General features: G+C 40.0%; 1 protein-coding gene across 8 annotated transcripts in view; it reads left to right on the forward strand.

Moving 5' to 3' along the window:
- Positions 1 to 27,141, forward strand: part of lrch3 (leucine-rich repeats and calponin homology (CH) domain containing 3) — a 142,049-nt gene that overhangs the window by 45,028 nt on the left and 69,880 nt on the right. For all 8 annotated transcript variants that reach the window (XM_059944417.1, XM_059944445.1, XM_059944436.1 and 5 more), the window contains exons 5-8: positions 4,608 to 4,744; positions 15,817 to 15,929; positions 22,058 to 22,151; positions 22,808 to 22,928. In XM_059944417.1, the coding sequence (XP_059800400.1) occupies positions 4,608 to 4,744; positions 15,817 to 15,929; positions 22,058 to 22,151; positions 22,808 to 22,928 (465 nt within the window). The remainder of the gene's footprint in view (positions 1 to 4,607; positions 4,745 to 15,816; positions 15,930 to 22,057; positions 22,152 to 22,807; positions 22,929 to 27,141) is intronic.

Raw genomic sequence — 27,141 nt, forward strand, 5'->3', positions numbered from 1 at the left:
CTGGTCACAACATATCGCTGCAATTATAAAGAAGGCAAGACGGTGACTATACTTCATTAGGAGTTTAAAGAGATTTGGTATGTCAACAAATACACTCAAAAACTTCTATGAATGTACTATGACAGGCTGCATCACCGTCTGGTTTGGGGGGGTCGGCTGCACAGGACGGAAAGAGGCTGCAGAGGGTTGTAAATTTAGTTGGCTCCATCTTGGGTACTAGTCTACAAAGTACCCAGGACATCTTCAAGGAGTGGTGTCTTAGAAAGGCAGCGTCCATTATTAAGGATCTCTGGCACTCAGGTCATGCCCTTTTCTCACTGTGGCCATCAGCGGTTCAGGAACAGCTTCTTCCCCTCTGCCATCCATTTCCTATTGAACCCGTGAACACTACTTCACTTTTTTAATTTGTATTATTTCTGTTTTTCGCACGATTTTTAATCTATTCAATATACGTGTGCTGTAATTGATTTACTTATTTTTTTCTGCTGCTGCTGCTTCTATATTATGTATTACATTGAACTGCTGCTGCTAGGTTAACATATTTTACAACACATCCCAGTGCTAATAAATCTGATTCTGAATCTAATAGAAATTGGATAATGCAAAAGACAATGATCTAAAAGACAAGAGTAAATCAACAACAGAATGGTTTAAAAAGAAGAAAATTTGTGCGTATAAATAGCCGAATCAAAGTCCTGACGTTAATCTTACAATAATGTTGTAAAAGAACCTAAAGCAAGCAGTTCAGGGAAGGAAGTCCACCAACATCCCAGAGTTGAAGCAGTTTAGTAAGGAGGAGAGGCCTAAAATTCCTCCAAGCCGATGTGCAGAATTCATCAACAGTTAACAGAAACATTTGGTTGAAATTATTGTTGTACAAGGGAGTCACATTAGTTACTGAAAGCAAAGGTACACATACTTTTTCCAACAAATACATATAATATTGAATCATATTTCTCAATAAATAAATGAACAAGTATAGTGGTTTTTTGTCATTATTTAACTGGGTTCTCTTTATCTAGTTTTAGGACATGCTGGATCCTGGATTGTGCATAATTAAGCACTTGCCAAGCAAGGTACAATAAAAAGTTGGGTTTAAGCGGAGCAGCCATTGTGTGCATGGACAATTGTTAGAGTGGGGAGTTTAGGTTTCAGCAAAGAGAGGTGGATGCTGTATGTAGATTTTTTCATTTAAATTTTCTTTTGTTTTCTTTTAATATACTATTAAAGCAGTGGGGATGCCAGGCTAGATAGTGGAATGTTCCTCCTGCAGGATGTGGGAAGACAGAGAGACCTCTGCCTTGATGACTACACCTGCAAGAAGTTCATCCAGCTGCAGCTTCTTACAGACAGTGTTAAGGAATTGGAACTGGAGCTGGATGAACTCTGGATCATTCGGGAGGCAGAGGGGCTGATCGACAGGACATACACCAAAGGTTCAGGACAGGGTAACTGGGTGACTGTTAGAAGGGGAAAGGGTATAGTCAGCCAGTGCAGAGTACCCCTAGGACCTTTCCCCTTTACAACAGTAATACTGTTTGGAGAGGGGTGCAGGGTGGAAGTCCTAGCAGAGGAAAACTACAGTGATCAGGTCTCTAGCACCGAGTCTGCCACTGGCTCAGAAGGGAATGGGGTGGAGAGATGAAACAAGTTGGAGTGTTAGGGAATTCATTGTTGAGGGGACAAGGTTCTGTGGATGAAAACGAGATTCCCGGATACCATGTTGCCTCTCAAGTGCCAGGATCATGGACATCACAGGTCGAGTCCACAGCATTTCAAAGTGGGAGAATGAGCAGCCAGAAGTTGTGGTCCACATCAGTACCAATGACTTGGATAGTAGGGTAACTAGGTCCTGCAAAGTGAGTTCAGAAAGATACTAAGTTGAAGTGCCAGGCCTCCAGGGTTGTGTTCTCAGGATTGCTACCTATACCACTTGCTAGTGAGGCTAGCAATAGGAAGATAATATAATTTAACACATGGCTAAGGGGATGGTGAAGTAGGATTTTCAGGGTCTCTTCGAAGGAAGCTGGGACCTATGCAGGTGCACTTGGTTCTAATTGAATTGAATTGACTTTATTTCTTGTATCCTTCACATACATAAGGAGTAAAAATCCTTACGTTATGTCCCCATCTGAATGTGCAATTTACAGTAATTTATAATTAGTATGCACAACAAAACAGTCAGTGTAGCTTAGGAATACAATTGTGTCAGCGTGAATTAGTCAGTCTGATGGCCCGGTGGAAGAAGCTGTCCCAGAGCCTTTTGGCCCTGGCTTTAATGCTGCAGTACTGTTTCCTGGATGGTAGCAGAAAGAACAGTTTGTGGTTGGAGTGACATGGGTCCATAATGATCCTTTGGGCCCTTTTTACACACCTTTCACTGTAAGTATCCTGAATAGTGGGAAATTCACATCCACAGATACGCTGGGCAGTCCACACCACACTTTGCAGAGTCCTGTGATCGGGAGAAGTACAGTTCCCGTACCAGGCAGTGATACAGCTGGTCAGGATGCTCTCAATTGTGTTCCTGTAGAAAGTCCTGGGGATTGGTTGTTTTCTTGACACCACAGTGTCAAGGTGATGACTTCTTTTCTGTAGGCTGCCTCATTATTATTTGAGATAAAGCCAATCAATGTAGTATCATCTTCAGATTTGATTAGCAGATTGGAGCTGTGGGTAGCGACCCAGTCGTGAGTATACAGGGAGTAAAGGAGGGGGCTAAGGAATCTGCCCTGAGGGGCTCTTGTGTTGAGGGGCAGAGATGAGGGAGCCCACTCTTACCACCTGCAGGCAATCTGACAGGAAGTCCAGGATTCTGCTGCACAAGGCAGGGTGAATGCTGAGGTCTCTTAGATTCCTGTCAAGCCTGGAGGGAATTATGGTGTTGAATGCTGAACTGTAGTCCAAGAGCAGCATTCTCACATAAGCATCGCTCTTTAGCTGTGTAAGGACAGTGTGTAGAGCTGTGACTATTACATCATCTAATGATCGGTTGTGTCACTAGGCCAATAGTAGAGGATTCAGTGTGGGTGGTAGCATGCTGCAGATGTAGTCCTGGACCAGCCTCTCAGAGCATTTGTTTATTGAGGTGAGTGTGACAGGACACCAGGTGTTCAGACATTACCTTGGTCTTTTTAGGTACAGGGACAATGGTGTATGTTTTGAAGCATGAAGGCACACTGTAGTGGGAGAGGAAGAGATTAAAAATGCCTGCAGACACACCTGCCAGTTGTGCCACGCACATCCTGAGTACCTACCTGGGATGCCGTTCAGCTCCACGCCCTTCCTGTAATATCTGTAAGATCCGGTAGCAAATAGGTTCATACCTTAGCTCCATGGGAGAAGCCAGAGAGTGGTAGTAGATGGTTTCCTCTCTGACTATAGGCTTGTGGCTAGTTTTGTGTCACAGGGATCAGTGCAGGGCTTGTTGTTTGTCATCTGTATCAATGATCTGAATGATAATATGGTAAACTGGATCAGCAAATTTGCAGATGACACCAAAATTGAGGGGTGGGGGTAGTGGATAGCGAGGAAGCTTGCAATGGGATCTCAGCCAGCTGGAAAAATGGGCTGAAAAATGGCAGATGGAATTTAATGCAGACAAGTGTGAGGTGTTGCACTTTGGGATGACCAACCAGAGTATAAATTGAGTAGTAGCGCATTGAGGAATGTGATAGATCAAAGAGGTCTGGGAACTCAGATCCATCGTTCCTTGAAAATGGCACCACAGGTCGACAAGATCATAAAGCTTTTGGCACATTGGTTTTCATAAATCAAAGTATTAATTATAGGAGTTGGAATGGTATGTTGAAGTTGTATAAGACATTGCTGAGGCCTAATTTGGAGTTTTGTGTGCAGTTTTGATCACCTACCTACAGGAAAGATGTAAAGAAGGTTGAAGGAGTGCAGAGAAAATTTATATGCATGTTGCTGGGACTTGAGGACCTGAGTAATAAGGAAAAGTCGCGTAGGTTAGGACTTTATTCTCTAGAGCAGGGTTCCCAACCTGGGGTCCTGGACCTCTCCATAAATGGTTGGGGTCCCTGGCACTAGACCCTAAGACAATGATGGGAGATTTCATAGAGGTATACAGAATTATAATGGTCATAGTTATGACAAATGCTTGGCAGGCTTTTTCTACTGAGGTTGTGTGAGACTAGAACTAGAGTTCATGGGTTAAAGGTGAAAGGTGACATGTTTAAAGGAAAATGAGGGGAAACTTCATTCAGAGGGTGGTGAGAGCGTGGAACAGCTGCCAGCAGAAGTGGGTGGATGCAGGTTTGATTTCAACATTTAAGAAAAACTGGATAAGTACATGGATAGGAGGGGTATGGTGGGCTGTGGTCCGGGTGTGGGTCGATTGGACTAAGAAGAATAATAGTGCTACATGGACTAGATGGGCCAAAGGGCCTATTTCTGCGCAGTAGTGCTCTATGACGCTATGATTCTTAAGTGTTATGGATGAATCTCACATACAGCAATAGAAGTTTCTTAAGTACATTCATTGATCACCTAATTTTCACTTTCAGAATTGCAGTAAATGGAGTTAAATGGACTTAAAGAGTATTTTGTCTTTTAAACTAATTGAGTATTCATCATCTTATTAGAACTTGCAGATTTACCACTTGTGCGATTAGACATCTCCTGCAATAAAGTGACAACAATTCCAGTCTGTTACCGAAATTTGCGGCATCTTCAAACAATTATATTAGATAATAATCCCTTGCAGTCTCCACCAGCACAGGTAGGTGCTCAAAAACCTGTGTCCTGATTCTTATTTCTCATGTATATATTTCAGTTGTTGCTAACTAGCTTTACAAAGTTGTTATTACTAGTAGTCATGATTGCTATTTCATTATTCCATAATTATGGAAGTCCTTTTTTTTACTTCTTTGGGCACATTGTGTCTCATCTTAAAGCTGGAAGTTATTATAATTGGTCCCCTTGATAACATGATTTATCACTTGTTGCAAGATAATTTATGATGCAATGATTGACTTTCTTGAAAAATTTCACCTTCAATGTTTTCAAGCAGACACTTATTTGGCTGTAGTTCCAGAAGGCACTTAATATTGTCTCTCAAAGAAACATTAAGCTAAAATTGAAGACAATCCATTTAAAGATAAATTATTAATGTAATGAAGAGATTGGCTCAGCAGCAGGAAACTGAGAATAGGAATAATAGGTATTCTTACAAGAACTGTGCAGACTTCACTACTAACCATATTACCGACTTAAATGATGGGACGGTGCCAGATTTGATATTGCAAAAATAAGCATTATTATAAGCTGTATAGGTGGAAGTATAGTATTAGATATGTTATTGGGTAACTAAACAGGCTTAACTGTAACAGCATTTAAATGTAGTAGAGTGCAGTCCAAGTCTGTTCAGCAAACACGAGGAAATCTGCAGATGCTGGAAATTGAAGCAACACACACAAAATGCTGGTGGAATGCAGCAGGCCAGGCAGCATCTATAGGAAGAAGCAAGAGATTTATAAGTAGGAAGGGGAGGGGGAAATGCGAAATGATAGGAGAAGACCGAGGGGGTGGGGTGAAGCTGAGAGCTGGAAAGGTGATTGCCAAAAGGGATACAGAGTTGGAGAAGGGAAAGGATCATGGGATGGGAGGCCCAGGGAGAAAGAAAGGGGGAGGGGAGCACCGGAGGGAGATGGAGAATGGGCACCATCACTCTGCAACCTTATGAAATTACAGTAAAATTTCCTTTCTTCTGTATTCAAATACTAGCATTCAGTTAGATTATTAAATATCACAGGGAATAACAATGCATAATGTGAGGTCCTGCAGTATTGTACAAAACTGGTTGCCGCACACCTGCAATAATGTGATCAGTTTTGAACTGCATTTCTTCGGAACTGTTTATTGGCTTTATGGAGGTGTGCAGTGTTGATTTACTAAAACGATTCATAGTTCTGCATTCATGATCATCAGTCAAAACTCTTTAAAAGGTGAAATGCCATTGAGCTAAGATTCCTGCTAGCCTGTAGAGATACTTACAGTACAAAACAATCTCTTGAATCTAAGGAAAGCAGCCAGACCGGACAGGGTACCTGGCCAAGTACTAAACTCCTGTGCTGAACAGCTGGCTGGTGTGTTAACTGACATTGTTAACTTCATGCTTTGGTAGTGTTTGGTACCCACCTGCTTCAAGCAGGTTTCAATTATACTGGAGCCCAAGAAGATTGTGGTGACCTGCCTCAATGACGTTCACACAGTTGCACTTTCATCCACAGTGATAAGGCATTTTGAGAGGCTGGTGATAAAACATATCAGCTGCTGCCTGAGGTGACTTGGATCTGCTCCAATTTGCCTTCCAGAGCAACAGGTCCACAGCAGATGCCATCTCATTGGCTCTTCACACATCCCTGGAACATCTGGACATGAAGATACATACATCAGGATGCACTTTATTGATGACAGCTCAGAGTTCAACATCATCATCCCCTCAAAACTAATCAATAAGCTCCAAGACCTTGGCCTCCATACCTCTTAGTGCAATTGGATCCTGGATTTCCTCACTTGTAGATCCCCGTTGGTTCAGATTGGCAAAGACATCTCCTTCATTATCTCCATTGACGCAGGTGCACCACATCTTTGTGCTTAGCCCCCTGCTCTACTTGCTTTACACCTAAGTCTGTGTGGCTAAGCCCAGCTCCAACACCATATTCAAGTTAGCAGATGACACTACTGTTGTGGGCCATATCGAAGGTAGTGATGAATCAGCATACAGGAGAGATTGAAAATTTGGCTGAGTGATGTCATAACAACAACCTTTCGTTCAATGTGAGCAAGAACAAGGAACTGATTGTAGACTTCAGGAGGAGGAAACAGGAGGTCCGTGAGCCAGTCCTCATTGGAAGATCAGAGATGGAGAGGGTTAGCAACCTAAATTCCTGGCTGTCATTATTTCAGAGGACCTGTCCTGGACCCAACATATAAATATAATTGCAAACAAAGCACGATGGCGCCACTAATTCAGCATGACATCATAAACTTTGACAAACCTATAGATGTGTAATGGAGATTGTATTGAGTGGCTGCATTGTGGCCTGGTGTGCCTTTGAACAGAAAATTCTACAGAAAGTAGTGGATTTCATCCAGTCCATCATGTGTAAAGCTCTCCCAACCATTGAACACATCTACATGAACACTGTCGTAGGTAAGCAGCACCCATCATCAGAGATCCTCACCATTCAGGTCATGCTCTTTTCTCGCTGCTGCCATCAGGTAGTAGGTACGAGAGCCTCAGGACTGGCACCACCAGGTCCAAGAACAGTTACTACTCCTCAACCATCATGCTCTTGAACCAAAGGGGGTAACTACACTCACATACCCATCCATTGAGATGTTCCCACAACCAATGATCTTTATCTTTTTATTTCATGTTTTCATTACTTATGGTATTTATTTATTTTTGCAATTGCACAGTTTGTTGTCTTCTGCACTCGATCTTTCATTGATCCTGTAGAGTTACTATTTTGTAGAGTTGCTGAGTATGCCTACAGGAAAATGAATCCTGGGGTTGTGTATGGTGACATGTATGTATTCTAATAATAAAATTTACTTTGAAACTTTGAACTTCTGACTTTTGCTTTTGAGCTCTGCAGTAGAATTAGAACCCTGTTGATCTGGGAAAGCCCATACCCAGCATAATCTGGGTTCTGAAGAAGATGATTTATAGGATAGTAGAAGTTGGAAATTTCCTTCTTGAAAACAACAGGTTATGAGTCAAAGCAACACACAATGATATCGGGGCCAAGACCCTTCTTCAGGACTGGAAAAGAAAGGGGAAAGACTCCAGAATAAAAAGGAGAGGGGAAGAAGGATAGCTAGAAGGTAATAGGTTATTAGTCAGTTTTAGTTTTAAGTTTGAGATTGATAATTTTTTTATGAACCAAAAATATTGAAAGGTGTTTGTAGAAGACCTCATTAAATGGTGGAACAACCACAAAGAACTGACGAGATTATTACTGTTCCTAAGTTATGTAGTTGCACGTTTTGTTTCTATGAGTTTGCATGGCATTTCACGTACTGTTGCCAAAAAATCCATTGCAGAAGAGTTTATTTGCAAATTTATGTAACTGAAAGTTTTGTTTTCCTTCTCTCAGTCCATATCCCTCCCCCAAGCTCTTCACGTCAATATCCTCTGAAGTTTTATTAAATCATACTCTTGCATCTGCCTCAACTTCCTCTAGCAGCTCATTCCACCTATTTACCAACCTCTACATGGAAAAAGTTGCCATTCTTTTAAATCTTTCCCTTCTCACCCAAAAAATATGCTCCCAAGTTTTGGACTCTCCTTGCTTGGAAAGATACGGGCAGAAGCTGAAACTGCAACTGGCTGAGTGGGAACTGTGGTTGTCATGAACCCTGACAACCATGGTTGGGTTGGAAGACAACCTATGCTGTATGGGTCTCTCTGATAGGTGGTTCAGTATGTACTGTCTCAAGAGTATCTGAGCATGGGCACCCCCAGGTCAACATGGTTCCCGTCCTTCTGCGGTGCTCTAAAGCACAAGGAATTGTATCAACCAGTCTGTCATAGATGAACGAGAGGTTCAAGGGTTATTCACACAGAAGTACCTGGTAGTGACACACAACAACCTGTTCCTGCATTTCCCTCTGAGAGGGTTAAAAAAAAAAGATACCTTCATACTTAGGACTCAATCCTATCTTTCCATGTACCAATGTATTTTCTCTTTCTCCACACACACTTAATCCTATTACCCATGTTTCGCACCCTCTAACCCTGGGCCCCCAGCTAGCTTCCAATCATTCAACTTCCAATCCTTTATCCCCTCCATAATAATTCCCACTAATTATTTGATCTGTTCTGCCCCTCCCATCACAGTAAATTGGATGTATAACCACCAAACTTGAAGTGAACCATTTAGGAATAGAAGTACCAAGTGTCATCTTTGCAAATCCAAAAAAAATCTACAGTGCCTGGTAACATACATGAGGCCCAATCCTAATGGCACTACTGATGATTTCCGTAGAAGGGCAGTGACTAAAGCAGTCATTGGTGCCCTAATGGAATGTCAAAAGGTTGTGCGTTTGTTTCACTCCAGATTCTTGAGCATAAAAGTCAAAATGTAGCACACATGTAGTACTGACAAGATGATGCACAATCACAGGAGCCCTTTTTTGGCTGAGATACTAAACACAACCTGAAGTCAAGGCTCTCTTTTGATAAGCATCGAGGACATTAGCCTGACCTAGTCAATATTTATCTCTTATTCAATATGAAGTTGATATAGAAACATAGAAAATAGGTGCAGGAGTATGCCATTCAGCCCTTCGAGCCTGCACCGCCATTCAGTATAATCATGGCTGATCATCCAACTCAGAACCCTGTACCTGCTTTCTCTCCATATCCCCTGATCCCTTTAGCCACAAGGGCCATATCTAACTTCCTCTTAAATATAGCCAATGAACCGGGCTCAACTGTTTCCTGTGGCAGAGAATTCCACAGATTCATCACTCTCTGTGTGAAGAAGTTTTTCCTCATCTTGGGCCTAAAAGGCTTCCCCTTTATCCTTAAACTGTGACCTCTCGTTCTGGACTTCCCCAACATCAGAAACAATCTTCCTGCATCTAGCCTGTACAATCCCTTTAGAATTTTATACGCTTCAATAAGATCCCCCCTCAATCTTCTAAATTCCAGTGAGTACAAATAGACAATAGGTGCAGAAGTAGACCATTCGGCCCCTCGAGTCTGCACCGCCATTCTGAGATCATGACTGTATGTACTTGCTTTGTACATATAAGTTACCATGTGCCTTGTAAGTGATATTTCACTTCAAAAATGAAATAAAATTTGGATCCTCGATGACTTGGCTGATTAGATCCAAAATATGCTTGCCCATAGAAAGCAAAGAGTAGCACTGGACAAGTCTCATTCTGAACAGAGGTCTGTGACTAATGGTTTTCTACAGGGATCTATCCTGGGACCTGTCTTGTTTGTTATATATAAATGATTTGGAATAAAATGTGGTAGATTGGGGTGAATAACTCTGCAGTCAACACAAAGGTTGGTGGCGTTGTGGATTGCATAGAAAATTACAAAGGATATGTTGCGATATAGATCAGTTACAGATATTGTTGGAGAAGTGGCAAATGAAATTTATTCTGGGAAAGTGAAGTGCTACACTTAGGGAGCTCCAACATAAAGGAAAGAACACAGTTAATCACAAACACGAGAACATATGCAGGTGCTGGAAATCCAAAGCAACATGCACAAAATGCTGGAGGAACTCAGCAGACCATGTGGCATCCATGGAAAAGAGTAAACAGTCAACATTTTGGGGTCGAGACCCTTCTTCAGGACCATTAACATAGTTAATGGTAATCATTAACAGCATTGATGAACAGGGGGATCTTGGGTTCCAGGTACATGGCTCCCTCAAGGTGGCTGCACTGTTTGATAGGGTGGTAGAGAAGGCATATAGCATGCTTGTCTTCATTAGTTGAGACAATGATTTCAAGGGCCAGGAAGTTAAAACTCTGGGTAGGATACAATTAAAGTACAGTTGGCCCTCCTTATCCATGGATCCCGCATGTGCGGATTGAACCAACCACAGATCAGGAAAACCTGGAAGTTCCCTCTCCAGCACTCGTTGCTTGAGCATGTACAGATTATTTTTTCTTGTCATTATTCCCTAAACAATACAGTATAACAACTATTTACATAGCATTTACATTGTATTAGGTATTATAAATAATCTAGAAATGACTTAAAAGTACAGGCAGTCCCCGGGTTATGAATGAGTTTCATTCCTGAGTCCGTCTTTAAGTCGGATTTGAAGTTGAGACAGGTACATCCACTATTATTTAGCATCAATTAGTCAAATGTTTTTCTTGGTATATAGTACATATTTTACATTTCTATGCATATAAAACACTTAAGAAACATACATATTTCAATAATTAAACCACTGCATTGCTCAGTAATAATTGTAGCTTTCATCGGGGCAGGGCTTTTCACATGCACCATTAAAATTGTTCCGATCGTTGACCGACTGTAGCCTAACGCTTTACCAATGACCGATGGCGTTTCACCTCTTTCCAATCGCTTTATTACTTCCGCCTTATTTTCAATCATGATTGTGATTATTTTCGTGAACAGAAACACCACGGATTCAGAGCTGCACCACCAGGTCCTTATACCTACTTCCCTGAGCATGTTAAATAAAGTCCGGAGTTCCACTGGTTCCTAAAGACCACCACATCGAGCCGGGTTAAATAAGGGACTTGAGCATCTGCATTTTTTGGTATCCGCAGGGGGTCTCAGAACCAATCCCCCATGGATAAGGAGGGCTGACTATTGTGTTCAATTCTGGTTGCCTCATTACAGGAATGATGGAGGCTTTGGAGAGAATGCAGACTAGGTTTATCAGGATGCTGCCTTATGCTAAAGAATAAGGCAATAATAGACAAGCTGGGGCTCTTTTATCGAGAACGGAGGATGCAAAGGGAAGATTTAATAGAATTTTATCAAATTATGCGAGTTATATATAGAGTAGACAACCAGTATCTTTTTTGCTGGATTGAAATGTATACTGTTAGAGAGCATGTATTTAACATAAGGGGGGAAAATGCAAAGCAATTTTTTAAACACAGAGTGGTGGGTACAAGATTGGTAATAGAATCAGAGCAAACACGAGGAAATCTGCAGATGCTGGAAATTCAAGCAACACACACAAAATGCTGGTGGAACACAGCAGGCCAGGCAGCATCTATAGGAAGAAGCACTGTCGACGTTTCAGGCCGAGACCCTTCATCAGGACTAACTGAAAGGAGAGAGATACTAAGAAATTTGAAAGTAGTGGGGGGAGGGGGAAATGCGAAATGATAGGAGAAGACCGGAGGGGGTGGAATGAAGCTAAGAGCTGGAAAGGTGATTGGCGAAAGTGATACAGAGCTGGAGAAGGGAAAGGATCGGGAGGCCTCGGGAGAAAGAAAGGGGGAGGGGGGAGCACCAGAGGGAGATGGAGAACAGGCAGGATGATGGGCAGAGAGAGAGAAAAAAAACTAAATATGTTAGGGATGGGTTAAGAAGAGGAGGAGGGGCATTAACGGAAGTTAGAGAAGTCAATATTCATGCCATTGACATGGATAGACATATCAGAATGGGAATGGGACGTGGAATTAAAATGTATGGCCACTGGGAGATCCTGCTTTCTCTGGCGGACCAAGCGTAGGTGTTCAGCGAAACGGTCTCCCAGACCAGTGGCCACACATTTTAATTCCACGTCCCATTCCCATTCTGATATGTCTATCCATGGCCTCCTCTACTGTCAAGATGAAGCCACACTCAGGTTGGAGGAACAACACCTTATATACCGGCTGGGTAGTCTCCAACCTGATGGCATGAACATTGACTTCTCTAACTTCCCCTCCTCCCCTTCTTACCCCATCCCTGACATATTTAGTTTTTTTTTCCTGTCTCTCTGCCCATCACCCTGCCTGTTCTCCATCTCCCTCTGGTGCTCCCCCCCCCCCCTTTCTTTCTCCCGAGGCCTCCCGTCCCATGATCCTTTCCCTTCTCCAGCTCTGTATCACTTTCGCCAATCACCTTTCCAGCTCTTAGCTTCATTCCACCCCCTCCAGTCTTCTATCATTTCGCATTTCCCCATCCCCCCCACTGCTTTCAAATCTCTTAGTATCTCTCCTTTCAGTTAGTCATGACGAAGGGTCTCAGCCCGAAACATCAGTAGTGCTTCTTCCTATAGATGCTGCCTGGCCTGCTGTGTTTCACCAACATGTGACATGAAATTTGTTAACTTAGCAGCAGCAGTTCAATGCAATACATAATCTAGCAGAGAGAGAATAAAATAATAATAATAAATGAAATAAAACATAAGTGAACAAGTAAATCAATTACATATATTGAATAGATTATTAAAAATGTGCAAAAACAGAAATATTGTATATTAAAAAAAGTGAGGTGGTGTCCAAACTTCAAAGTCCATTTAGGAATCGAATCGCAGAAGGGAAGAAGCTGTTCCTGAATCACTGAGTGTGTGCCTTCAAGCTTCTGTATCTCCTACCTGATGGTAACAGTGAGAAAAGTGCATGCCCTGGGTGCTGGATGTCTTTAATAATGAATGCTGCCTTTCTGAGATACTGCTTCCTAAAGATGTCCTGGGTACTTTGTGGGCTAGTGCCAAGATGGAGCTGACTAGATTTACAACCTTCTTCAGCTTCTTTTGGTCCTGTGCAGTAGCCCCTCCATACCAGACAGTGATGCAGCCTGTCAGAATGCTCTGCATGGTACAGCTATGGAAGTTTTTGAGCATATTTGTTGACATGCCAAATTGCTTCAAACTCCTAATAAAATATAGCCATTGTCATGCCTTCTTTATGACTATACCAGGTTAGATCCTCAGAGATCTTGACATCCAGGAACTTGAAGCTGCTCACTCTCTCCACTTCTGATCCCTCTATGAGGGTTGGTATATGTTCCTTCATCTTACCCTTCCTGAAGTCCACAATCAGCACTTACGTCTTACTGACATTGAGTGACAGGTTGTTTCTGCGGCACCATTCCACTAATTGGCATATCTCACTCCTGTGCTCCCTCTCATCACCACCTGAGATTGTACCAACAATGGTTGTATCATCAGCAAATTTATAGATGGTATTTAAGCTATGCCTAGCCACACAGTCATGGGTATAGAGAGAGTAGAGCAGTGGGCTAGGCACACACCCCTGAGGTACGCCAGAGTTGATCACCAGCGAAGAGGATATGTTATCACCAATCTGCACAGACTGTAGTCTTCTGGTTAGTAAGTCGAGGATCCAATTACAGAGGGGAGGTACAGAGGCCCAGGTTCTGCAACTCCTCAATCAGAATTGTGAGAATGATGGTATTAAATGCTGAGCTATAGTCGATGAACAGCATCCTGATGTAGGTGTTTGTGTTGTCCAGGTGGTCTAAAGCCATGTGAAGAGCCATTGAGATTGTGTCTGCCGTTGACCTATCGTGACGATAGGCAAATTGCAATGGGTCCAGGTCCTTGTTGAGGCAAGAGTTCAGTCTAGTCATAACCAAACTCTCAAAGCATTTCATCATTTTCGATATGAGTGCTACTGGGCGATAGTCGTTAAAGTAGCCCACATTGTTCTTCTTTGGCAGTGGTATAATTGTTGCTTTTTTAAAGCAAGTGGGAACTTCTGCCCGTAGCAGTGAGAGGCTGAAAATGTTTCTGGCAGAAAAGATAGCAGAGGACCATTTAAGAGTCTCTTAGATAGCTTCATGAATATGCTAAGAAGAAAAGAATCTGATCATTTTATGGGGAAGAGGGAATCAACCAATTAAGAGTTATTGGTTTAATTGGTTTGGTATGGCATTGTGGGTCAAAGGCCTTGTTCTATGATGAACTGTTCTGTGTACTTAATTGGCCATAATTTCCTTTGAAACATTGTGAGAGTGTGAAAGATAGTCTATAAAAGTAGATATTTTTGCTCTTCTTGGTCCACATAACACAAAACACTTGCTCGCCTTAACTATAAATAAGTACCCCCCCCCCCCACTACTCCCTGGCTCTATCTGTGTAAAATTTTGTGATCACCCGCCCACTGCCCAATTGATTTCATTAGCCACCTCAAACACATGAAACAAGAGTAAAAGCAAGTCATCCTGAGGAACTGCCCAAGGCAAGATTCACTTCTCTCTTTTCTTATTTAACCCCACCCTTTGTCTCTTTCTATTGAGTTATTAAATGATATGTTAATCCTTAATAATCAGTGTTATGAAGGAAGTTGATTCATCCAACTTCGTCTATGCTTTTAATGATTTCTGTTCTTGTTAGAGTTTCAACAGTTTTGGAATTCTTTCCTTTTCACACAAGGACACAAGAAATTGGAGCAGGTGTAAGCTATCAGGCTGTTTAAGCCTGCCCCACTACTTAATTATGCTGATTTATGCAAGCCTTAATTTCTCTCCTATGCCATTTTTCCACACCCATCCATTACCCAATCTATCATATAGTTATCTGATTGATTATCTGTCCCACATAAATACATCTATTATTTCAGCTTCTGACACCTGCCAAAGCATAAAATTCAACACCCTCTGAAAAAAGAAAATCCTGTGTAGAAATTAGAGAAATCTTTGCAAATGTTATGTATTTTAAATGTATTTTTAATTTCTTTTTCTTCGTGCTTTTCTTCACAGCTTTGTGATCTGTTAGTGGTTATGTAGCCTGGACTGTTCAAAGGAGGTTCACAGAAATGATTCCACAGTTGAATGGCTTGTCATATGAAGAGCTTTTGATGGCTTTAGCCCTGTATTCACTAGAATTCAGAAGAATGAGGGGTGACCTAATTGAAACCCGTCGAACTTCGAAAGGCCTTGATAGAGTGGATGTGGAGAGAATGTTTCCTATGGTGGGAGAGTCTGGGACCAGAGGGCACAGCCTCTGAATAGAAGGGTGTCCTTTTAAAACAAAGATGTGGAGAAATTTTTTTAGCCAGAGAGTGGTGAATCTGGATTTCTTTGCCACAGACAGTTGTGGAGGGCAAGTCTTCAAGTATATTTAAGGCAGAGGTTGATAGATTCTTGGTTAGTCAAGGCATGAAGGAATACGGGGTGATCACATGAGATTGGGGCTCTGAGAGAAAATGAATTAGCCATGATGACATATTGGAGCAGCTTTGATCGGTCAAATGTCCTAATTCTGCTCCTATATCTTACGGTCTTGTCTTAATTCAGAACATAACATTGTTATCATGTTTTATTTTCATCATAGTATTAGATAACTGACTGGAACATGTATGTTTTTCTTCTAGATTTGTATAAAGGGGAAAATCCACATATTCAAATACCTTAATATTGAAGCATGTAAGAATGTTCCAGAACTACCAGAATATGACAGAACAAGACCAACTGGGTTCAACTCATGGTAAGTAAAGAAACGTTTCCAAGGCTGGACAGTCTATCAGTTTGGATAGTTCACATTTACTATTTCCAAACTGGAAAGAAGTTGGGTGATGATTATAGAGGACAGTGCCAAAGGTTAAGGTGGTTAAAAACTGCAATCAATTTAATGTACATATCCAGCTTTGCTGATTCAATCTTGAAAATTTCACCAAGAATCTAAACTGTATTATTTAAGGTATTTGACAGTTTCAACATATCAAGAATTTGTTCTTCGTAATTCACTAATTTTTTAATACTGTAGTTTAGTTTTAGCATTAATCTAGGATCTTCAGTTTAAAGCTTTGTGGCATTATTTTGAAACACTTCTATTGATTAAAAAATGAATATTTAAATTTCCAGTGGGGTCAGTTAACAAGAAGTGTATTTGATGTGGAAAAAAAATTGAATATTTAGTTATCTCAAAAGGAAAGCTGATTTAAAAGGACAATTGTATTGCTTTTATGGAGTGTGCAATTAAATGTATTATGAGCTATAATTTTATAGCCACTGAACTTGACCACAGACTATGAAAACTATTTTACAGTTACATTTGATTTTTCTCTGTATAAGGGCATAAGTAGCAGAAATAGGCTATTTGACCACTTATCAAGATCATGGCAGATCTTCTCTTAATACCATTTTCTTGAACCTTTGATTTTCTGAATATCCAAAGTCTTAACAATATATCATTTTGAATATGTTTAATAACTATGTACAGTGGTGCTAGAAAGTTTGTGAACCCTTTAGAATTTTCTCTATCTCTGCATAAATATGATTAGACCTTCACACAAGTTCTAAAACTAAATAGCGAGCCCAATTAAGTAAATAACACAAAAACATTATACTTGTTCATTTATTTATTGAGAAAAATGATCCAACATTACATGTATTTGTTGCAAAAAGAATGTGAACCTCTAGGATTATCAGTTCATTTAAAGGGGAAATTAGAGTCAGGTGTTTCAGTCAATGGGATGACAATCAGGTGTGTGTGTGGATGGCCCTGCTCTATTTAAAGAATATAAACCTGGGACTTCACTATCAAAGTGTGATCTTCACCACACAGGTTTTTGGAAGTGTACCATGCCTCGATCAAAGGAGAATTCTCAGAAAGTAAGTTGATGATGCTCACCCAGCTGGAAAATGATACAAGACCATTTCTAAAGAGTTTGGGCTCCAACAATCCACAGTCAAGCAGATGGTGTACAAATGGAGAAAATTCAACAGCAATGTTACTGTACCCTGGAATGGTTAACCAACAAAAATCACTCCAAGAGCAAAGCATGGAATATTGCAGGAGGTCACAAAGATGCCAGGGTAACATCTAAGGAGCTACAGTCCTTTTTTGCATTGGCTAATGTCAGTGTTCATGAATCTACCACCAGGCAAACACTGAACAACAATGGTGTACATGGCAGAAATCCAAGGAGAAAGCCACTACTCTCCAAGAAGAACATTGCTGCCCATCTAAAGTTTCCTAAAAACCACATGGATAAGCCAGAAAGCTATTGAAAGTATGTTCTGTGGAAGGATGAGTTCAAAATAGAAATTTTTGGCTTAAATGAGAAGTGTCATGTTGGTGAAACGCAAATATTTCAATCCAGCATAAGAACCTCATCCCACCTGTGAAATGTGGTGGCAGTGTCATGGTTTGGGCCTGCTTTGATGCCATGGGAGCAGAGCAGCTTGCCATCATTGATGGAACTATGAATTCTGAATTGTACCAACAAATTCTGCAGGAAAGTATTAGTGTGTCCTCTGAACTGAAGAGAAAGTGGGTCATGCATCAAGACAACGACCCTAAACACTCAAGTTGGTCTACCAAAGAATAGTTAAAGCAGAAGAAATTTCATGTTTTGGAATGGCCAAGTCAAAGTCCTGACCTTAATCCTATAGAAATATTGTAGAAGGACCTGAAGCAAGCTGTTCATGCAAGGAAGCACACCAACATCCCAGAGATGAAGCAGTTTTGTAAGGAGAAATGGTGTTAAATTCCTCTAAGCTGATGTGCAGAACGGATCAATGGTTAACAGAAATGTTTGGTTGAAGTTGTTGCTGTGCAAGGGGGTCACACCAGTTACTGAAAACAAAGGTCGCATACTTTCTCCATATAATATTAAATACATGTAATATTGGATTATTTTTCTCAACAAATAAATGAGCAAATGTAATGTTTCTTGTGTTATTTATTTAATTGGGTCTTCTTTATCTAGTTTTAGGACTTGTGTGAAGATCTGATAAGGTCATAATTATGCAGAGATAGAAAAAATTCTAACCAGTTCACAGACTTTCTAGCACCATTGTATTCATAGTACTCCAAGGTACAGAACTCCAAAGAATCGCTAGTCTTTGTGAAGGAATTTCTCCTCATCTCTATCTTAACTGACCTTTTGTTCTGAAATTCTTGTTGCTCATCTTGATCTGATGTGCTGCATTCAGTCTATTGAGCCCCACTAGATTTTGTAAGTTTTGAAAGCTCTCGTAAATGTCTACACAATCATTCCTCGTGTAGCACACCTGCATCCTTGGAACAGTCTAGTGAACTTTGCTGCAATTGTTCTGTAGCAAGTATATCCTTGGGAGAGAATTTTGATATGCCAGGACAGCTCCAATGCTGATGAATCATACATAACAACTAATTTCTGGATACCCCATTGGACTCATACTATTTTGCTAATAGTTGTTGCTCAGATGTTTTGGCCACATTCTTTGTCCCAAGGTAAGGGAGTCTAAACCTCAAGGCTGTAGGTTTAAGGTATAAAGGGATAGAATTAAAGGAGAGATGAGGATCAACTTTTTCCACACAAAGGGTGCTGGGTATATGGAACAAAATACCAGAGGAAATTGTAGAGGTGGGTACAATTATAATGTGTAAAACATAGATTTCTCTAATAATCGTATTTCAGATTGAAAGGACATTCAAACAGATACAATATATGGATAAGAAAAGCTTTTAAGGGTATGGGCCAAATGGAGGCAAATGGAACTAACAAAGGCAGACAACTTTGTTGGCATGGACGTTGGACTGAGAGATCTGCTTCTGTCCTGTACAACTCTATGACTAGGAATATGCTGTACTTGTTTCAACATACCTACGTAAAGAGGACATACCTACCTTCTCTAACAAGAAAGGGTCTAATCACCTAATCTTGACAATACTGCTGATTTCCCGAATCTCAACATACTAGAAAGTTGGAATTGATTAGAATCTTAACTGCACCTACCTCATAAATACTGTGGGGATGGCACAGTATAGTAGCATTTAGCATAACAGTATGAAAGCACCAGTGACCTGCATTCAGTTCCTGCTGCTGTCTGTAAGGAGTTTGTACGTCTCATATGACGATGTGGGTTTCCTCCAGGTGCTCCAGTTTCGTCCCATGTTCCAAAGATCAGTATGTTAATTGGTCACATGAATCTAATTGGGTGGCGCAGGCTCATTGGGCTGTAAGGGCCTGTTACCTTGCTGTATCTCTAAATAATAATAAATAAAAAGCTGGTTATAATCTGGGTATCCTGCTGCAAGAGAATTTTTGATGTCAAAAACCATTTCACCATCTACAAGGTACAAATCAGGAGTGTACTGAGCTACTCTCCACAGGCCTGAATGAATGCAGCTCCAACGACTTCAAGAAGTTGATAGCATACAAGATATAAGAGTAGATTGGGTACATTCAAGTGAACAACTTATAAGTATGCACTCCCTCCAGTACAAATGAACTGCAGAAGGCATATCATCAAATTTCATTAAGCTTACTCCAGCATCACTGATTTCTGCAGTCAAGAGCAACAGAATCAGGTTTTCCTGCAAATCTTGCACCATGTTTTTTTCACCATGATTCTTACTGTGTCTTAAGTCTGGAATACCCCAACCTATCCAACAAAATTATGTGAAGTAGCTTGTGAACAGCTCACCATCACCACCCTGAAGGTAATTAGGGTTGGGCATTACATGCTGATCTTTCCAGTGATGATGCCCAAATGAAAAAAAGAAATCTGATCACTTTGATGAATAGTTTTTTGAAAATAGTGTGTGTTTGCATATGATGTGTGCCTTGATGAACGCCATAGGATAATGCACAGTTTAGATGAGAGTTTTATGCGTTCATGTGGGTGTTGGAAGGGAACAGCAGCAAAAAAGTCACATGCTAACTCAGTCAGTCATTAAATTTATCTGTAAAATACCATCATTGCAATCAACAAATGGAAGGTTTTATTTAACAGAAAATTGTAGCAACCAATGGGAATAGAGAATGTCTCTGACCAAGTAAGCACTTAGTAGCAGTACATAATTTGTCTGTGTTAAGTTAAAGTCAGCTGAACTGTTATCTGACATCTGCTGTTCTCTGCCTATCTGCCACATCTCATTCCTTTTCCTTGATACGAATTCTCATTAGAGCATTAATTAAATAGGAGCCAGGCAGACTGATTTCAGTGTTATTGTAACTGCAGTTCTCAAGCACGTCCTGCTTGAAAATTGAAAACTCAAAGATGATGAGTTGATCATTAAAATAGTAATAATAGGAGTAGATTTTGACTAGTTACTTTAATAAACTGTTTCAAAGATTCTGAGGTGAATAGTATTCATATGCCTGGTAATTTATTTCTGGCACTAAACTATTGGTCAGAGTTGTCATTGGTAACATTTGGAAATCTTTGGCATAATCAACTATTTGAATAAATGAATATGTCATTCTGTTTGTTGACTGTTTGAAACTTGTTTTTTTCCTAAAATGAGTGAACAAGTAAGCTGTTAAGTACTGAACTTGGAGTTGTGCTTTAATAGTCCTTTTTCTATATGAAACTCGGTGTTCTACAAATTTGTATGACAGTTTTTTAATATTGTTTCTCTGTTAAACTTGCCTGGGTGGATCACAGCAGACAAAGTCTAGAAGGAGCCTTGCCAGAACTTGTCAGATTTTTAAAAATATTTATTTCAATGGAAGGCAAAATCAGGAATGCTTCGCAACTGGAGTTCAGCTATTTCTGCTAGATTTGCTTGAGCAGTTAAGATTAAACTGCATTTAGAACACCTAACCTTTAGAGTTATTTTAACCTTTAGAGTATCTATTTCAAGAAAAATTGTGTTATAATGTTTTACATTGTTGAGTTTTTGTTAAAATTAAAAACAAGGTTCACACAAAATTAGGAGCTAGGAATAGTGAAACTATTATTGGAGGAATTAACAAAAAGCCATCATTTAGCTGTGAATTGCCTCAGTGAAAGGTGAGATATGCTTCTTGAGATCTCCGTTGAGCCTCATCAGAATGCTTTGGAAGTAAAGGTTGGAGTCATAGATAGGGAATCAAGTGAAGCCTATACATTAAGAGAATGGAATTATTATATCAATCACTCGACTGGCATGTAGCTTTGCCTGTGAAGAAGATATTATCCTGTGTGTATTGAACACAGTATTACCTGAACATAATCTTTCTTCACTTGGTCTTTTGTTACAGTTCGTTCACTGAGTATGATGCCTTTGTAGTTAGCTAGAGCTATTACATGTCCAGTATAATTAAGCTTGTAAATAATTAAGATTATTAAGGGATTGGACACGCTGGAGGCAGGAAGCATGTTCCCGCTGATGGGTGAGTCCAGAACTAGACGCCACAGTTTAAGAATAAGGGGTAGGCCATTTAGAACAGAGATGCGGAAAAATTTTTTCACCCAGAGAGTGGTGGATATGCGGAATGCTCTGCCCCAGAAGGCAGTGGAGGCCACGTCTCTGGATGCATTCAAGAGAGAGTTAGATAGAGCTCTGATAGATAGCGGGGTCAAGGGCAGAAACGGGGTACTGATTATGTATGATCAGCCATGATCACAGTGAATGGCGGTGCTGGCTAGAAGGGCCGAATGGCCTACTCTTGCCCCTACTGTCTATTGTCTATTATCATTGGATACCACCCTGCTGACAAAACTTGACTTTGAGCTCCAGAAATAACATGGTTACCAAGAATGCAGTGCTTGCTTTTGAACACGTGCAAATCAAGTAGTTATAGAACCTGATCACCAGTATTCGTGATGAAAAACATGATTGATTACAGGTATTTTACGTATTTTTCCCAGTCATTTTTTAGCTCTTCCTCTGATGATTAGTCTTTATTCTTTTTACAGTCAGGAAGAATATTTCACAGGTCGACCATATGGAGCACTGGACTCAGGCTTTAACAGTGTTGACAGTGGAGATAAAAGATGGTCAGGGAATGAGGTATGTAACACTATGCCTTTACAAAATAATACTTGGATCACATATTGCCAATACTTTGGAGCTTTCTTTAAATATTCATTGTTATTAGCTAAAAATTGCATTCATATTTTAAATCTTTCTAATGACAGTAATAAAAATAACGTTCTTGGTCCTTTCATTGCTCCCAATCAAAATATCTCTACACTTGCTGCTCTAGGAAAATTACTTTTTTAATTGGATTCCTCTCATGGTTCAGTGAGCAACATTGGCTTTGGATCACCTGTATGCTCAGATCTGTTACCAATTATCCTTTTCTGTTGTCAAGATTATTACCCTTGTAGTATTTTTAAAATATTTTGTCACTCACTCCCCACTGAATTACTAATGCATTTTTCCAATTATTAATAGAACAATATATTTGAATCTAGTTTTACAATTGTGATTCTTTCCCTGAACGATAAATTAACAAATACCATCCAGTTGGGAAATCCTTAGAATATTCCTATCGAATATATGATTAATTTCATTTGATACTTAATGGGCATATCCTAACAATTTTTTTTGAAATATTGTCCTATTTGTTGGTGTTTTTTTAACAGTATTTTGAGACAAGGTCTATTACTGTTGTGTTAGATTATATTTTAGTCTAAAATGGCAAATCTTGTCTTGCTGTGCAGCCGACAGATGAATTTCCTGACGTTCCACAACGAGTGGCTGAAATTGCAAAGGAGCAAAGGCAGCGACGAGAGTGTCAGCATCATGAACAGCGATCTTCATCACTCATGCCAAATGGCATAGGTAAATTCAATTCAGAGGGCATTAAGTGCAATCACATCAATTGTATCTCTACAGAAATGAGGCCAAAAGAAGAAATATTCTGTGGTTGTTAACATTTTAACAACTATTCTGTTAACAAAGATCCTGTACGTTTTCCTCTGACAAAAATAAATGTGTCTCCTTAAACCAATTTACCTTGCTTTGAATAATACAAATATGTTCAATTTATGTTTTAATTTCTCCACTTACAATTCCAATTTTTAAATGTCACCAGATTATTGTGTTGTTATTTTAAAATCCTATTTTCAGACTGAGAATCCTTAGGACAGAATTTGGTAAAGTTCTTGTTATTTATCATACAGTTAAAATCAGAACTCTTGGACTTAAAATGATAATTTTGATCCTCTGTCCATAAATGCTGCCATATCTGTTGAGTATTTCCTGCATTATTTTTGATTCTAGTCCCTGCTTGCTCATGATATGAGGATAAAGTGGAATGCCATCATACCTCACTGACGAGTTTGAAAAGGAAAGGATAATATGAAAAGCTATATGACATTAACTCTTCCTGCGACCAATTTCTTCAGTGCTGACTAAGTTTTCTTCCTGAGCTGGTTCCATTTATTTTCATTTGACTTCGATCCCTATAACCATTTTCTCACAATCAGTCTGCCAAAATATCTTTTAAATTTTGTAATCATTCCTGCTTCTACCAATTTCTCCAGCAGCTTGTTCTATTCCTACTACCATCTGGTAAAACTTGACCTTTTACATCTCCTTGAAATCTTTCTTTCCTCATACTTTAAGCATATGCCCTCTAGTTTTAGACTGTTCTACCTTGAGAAAAAAAGACTGTCACCATCCATCTTACCTATGTACCTCATGATTTTATAAATCTCTACATGTTCACCCCCAGCCTCCTTTGCTCCCAGCATATTCAGTCTTACATACCTCAACCCTTGAGTCCCAGCAACACTCTTGTGAATTTTTTTTCTGTGCTTTGTTTAGCTTAATAAAATCATTCTCATAGTATTGCAACAAGAACTGTACACAATATTCCAGCTGCAGTCTTGGCTACATCTTACGCAGTTGTAACATTATGCCCTAACTCTTAAACTCATTTTCCCATCCAATAAAGGAAAGCATATCATACACCCTCTTCGCAACTTTGTCTATCTGTGTATCCACTTTCAAGGAACTTTGTACTCGCACCCCAGGTCGTACATTCTATAGCATTTTCCAGATCCTTGTCATTCACTGTGAATTAGAATCAGAATTGGGTTATTATTGACATACAGTTGCAAGAAAAGTTTGTGAACCCTTTGCAATTACATGATTTTCTGCATTAACTGCTTGTAAAATGTGGTCTGATCTTCATCTGAGTAACAATAGTAGACAAACATAATCTGCCTTAACTAATAGAACACAAACAATTGTACTTCTTCTCGACAATACTGAGTACACCATTTAAACAATCACAGTCTAGGTTAAAAAAAAGTATGTGAACCTCCAGGGTAAAGCCTTCTGCAAAAGCAGTTTTGAGTCAGCTGTTCCAAACAATGAGATGAGATTGGAAATCTGGGTTGTAAAGGTACCCTGCTCTATAAAACGGGCACATAAAAGTCAGGTTACTCTAAAAGGCTGCTCTTCTCAAGAAAGATCTACTTATGTGCACCATGTGTTGATCAAAACAACTTTCAGAGGACCTTAGAAAAAGAATTGTAGAGATGCATCAAGCTTGAAAAGACTGTAAAAGCATTTCTAAAGATCTGCATGTCCATCAATCCACAGTAAGAGAAATTGTCTACAAATGGAGGAAAGTCAGTACTGTTGCTACTCCCTAGGAGTAGGCATCCTGCAAAGATCACACAAAGCACAATGTGCGATGCTGAATGAGATGAAAAAGAACCCAAGGGAAACAGCAAAAGACCTGCAGAAATTTTTGAAACTTACTAAAGTCTTGGTTCATATGTCCACTATGAGAAAAAAAAACACAGAATAAGAACAGTGTTCATGGAAGGACACCACGAAGGAAAGCACTGCTGCACACCTCAAGTTTGTAAAAGATTACCTGTGTGCTCCAGAATGCTTCTAGAACCATGTTCTGTGGACAGATGGGACAAAAACTGAATGTTTTGGCAGAAATGCACATTGTTCTGTTTGGAGGAAAAAGGGCACTGCACACCAACATTAAAACCTCATCTGAACCATGAAGCATGGTAGAAGGAGCATCATAGTTTGGGGCTGCTTTGCTTTTCAGGGCCTGGACATGTTGCAATTATTGAAGGAACAATGAATTAAAAATTAAATTAAGGCACTTTACAGGAGAATGTAGCGATCTGTCACCTGAAGCTTAATAGAAGTTGCAACAAGATAAAGATCTGAAACACAAGAGTAAATCAACAACAGAATGGTTTAAGAAGAAGAAAATTTGTGTTTTGGAATTGCCAAATCAGAGTCCAGACCTTAACCAATTTGAGGGTCTGTGGCACGAACTGAAGAGAGCTGTCATGCATGGTATTCCAGAAATATTGATGAACTAAAACAGTTTTTCGTGGAAGAACTGTCTAAAGTTCCTCCTCACTGTTGTGCAAGTCTGATGAGCAGCTCCCAGAAACATTTGGTGGAGGTTATTGATACTAAAGGTTATTGATAACTAGCAGTTATTAAATACAAGGGTTCACATACTTTTTCCAGCCTTGACTGTGAATGATTAAACAATGTGTTCAATAAAGACATGAAAAGTACAAATATTTGTTTATTAGTTTAGGCAGGTTGTGTTTATCTATTATTGTGACTTGAAGATCAGACCACATTTTATGAGTAATTAATGTAGAACACCAGGTAATTGCAAAGGGTTCACAAACTTTTTCTTGCAACTGTATGTCTTGAAAAGCGTTGTTTTGTAGTACAATGCAGTACAAAAAAGATACTATAAATTATAACAATATATATAAAAACATAAATCTGTGTGTGCAACATTTATGAGGTAGTGTTCATGATTTCATTGTCTGTTCCGAGATCTGATGGTGGGGGTAAAGAAGCCGTTACTAAAATGGTGAGTGTTTGTCTTCAGGCTGCTGTACTATCTCTCTGATGGTAGCATTGAGAAGAGGGCATATCTTGGGTGGTGTAGGTCCTTAGTGCCATCCTTTTGGGACATTGCCTTTTGAAAATGTCCTGATGCTGGGGAAGCTAGTGCTCATGATGGAACTGGCTGAGTTTACAACTGCGTGCAGCTTTTTCCAATCCTGTGCAGTTGTCCCTCCATGATATATGGTGATGCAACCAGTTAGAATGCTCTTTATGGTACATCTGTAGAAATTTGCTAATCTTTGGTGACATACCAATTCTTCTCAAATGTCTAATTAAATATAGCTGGTGGCATGACTTCACAATTGCAAGAAACCTATTGCATCCAGGGTAGATCTTTATAAATGTTGACACCCAGGAACTTGAAACTGCTCACTCTATTTACTGCTAACTTTTCAATAAGGACTGAAGTATATTCCTTTGACTTCCCCTTCCTGAAGTACAAATCCATTCCTTGATCTTACAGATGCTGAGTGCAAGATTTTATGACACCTCTCAACCAGCTGATCTATCTCACTCCTATACGCCTCCTCGTCACCATCTGAGATTTTGCTGAAAGTAGTTGTGTCATCAGCAAATTTATAGCAGCGGTTGCACTGTGTCTAGCTCACGGTCTTGGGTATAGAGCAGTGAGCTAAGTACGCCTTCTTGAGGTGCAGCAGTGTTATTGTCAACAAGGAGGAGATGTCATTTCCGATCTACACTGACTGGTCTTCTGATGAGGAGTTCAAGGATTTAGTTGCAAAGTGTGATGCAGAGGCTGAGTTTTGAAGCTTATTGATTAGAACTGAGGGGATGATTGTGTCGAATGCTGAGCTGTAATCAACAAGCAATCGCCTGACATACATATTGCCATTGTCAGGGTGGTTCTAGATTGAGTGACAAGCCAGTAAGATTGCTTCTCCTGTAGACATACTGTGGCAGTTGATAAATTGCTGCAGATTCAGGTTCTTGTTCAGGCAGGAATTAATTCCAGCCATGATCAATCTCTCAGAGCACTTCATCACAGTAGTTGTGAGTGCAACTGGGTGACAGCTGTTGATGTAGCTCACCCTGCTTTTCACCAGTATAACTGATGCCCTTTTGAAGCAGGTGGGAAAGTGATTGCAGCAGCGAGAAATTGAAAATGTCCTTGAGCACT

The sequence above is a fragment of the Hypanus sabinus genome, chromosome 2 (genome assembly GCF_030144855.1).
Source record: "Hypanus sabinus isolate sHypSab1 chromosome 2, sHypSab1.hap1, whole genome shotgun sequence".
In the NCBI taxonomy this organism is placed as follows: domain Eukaryota; kingdom Metazoa; phylum Chordata; class Chondrichthyes; order Myliobatiformes; family Dasyatidae; genus Hypanus; species Hypanus sabinus.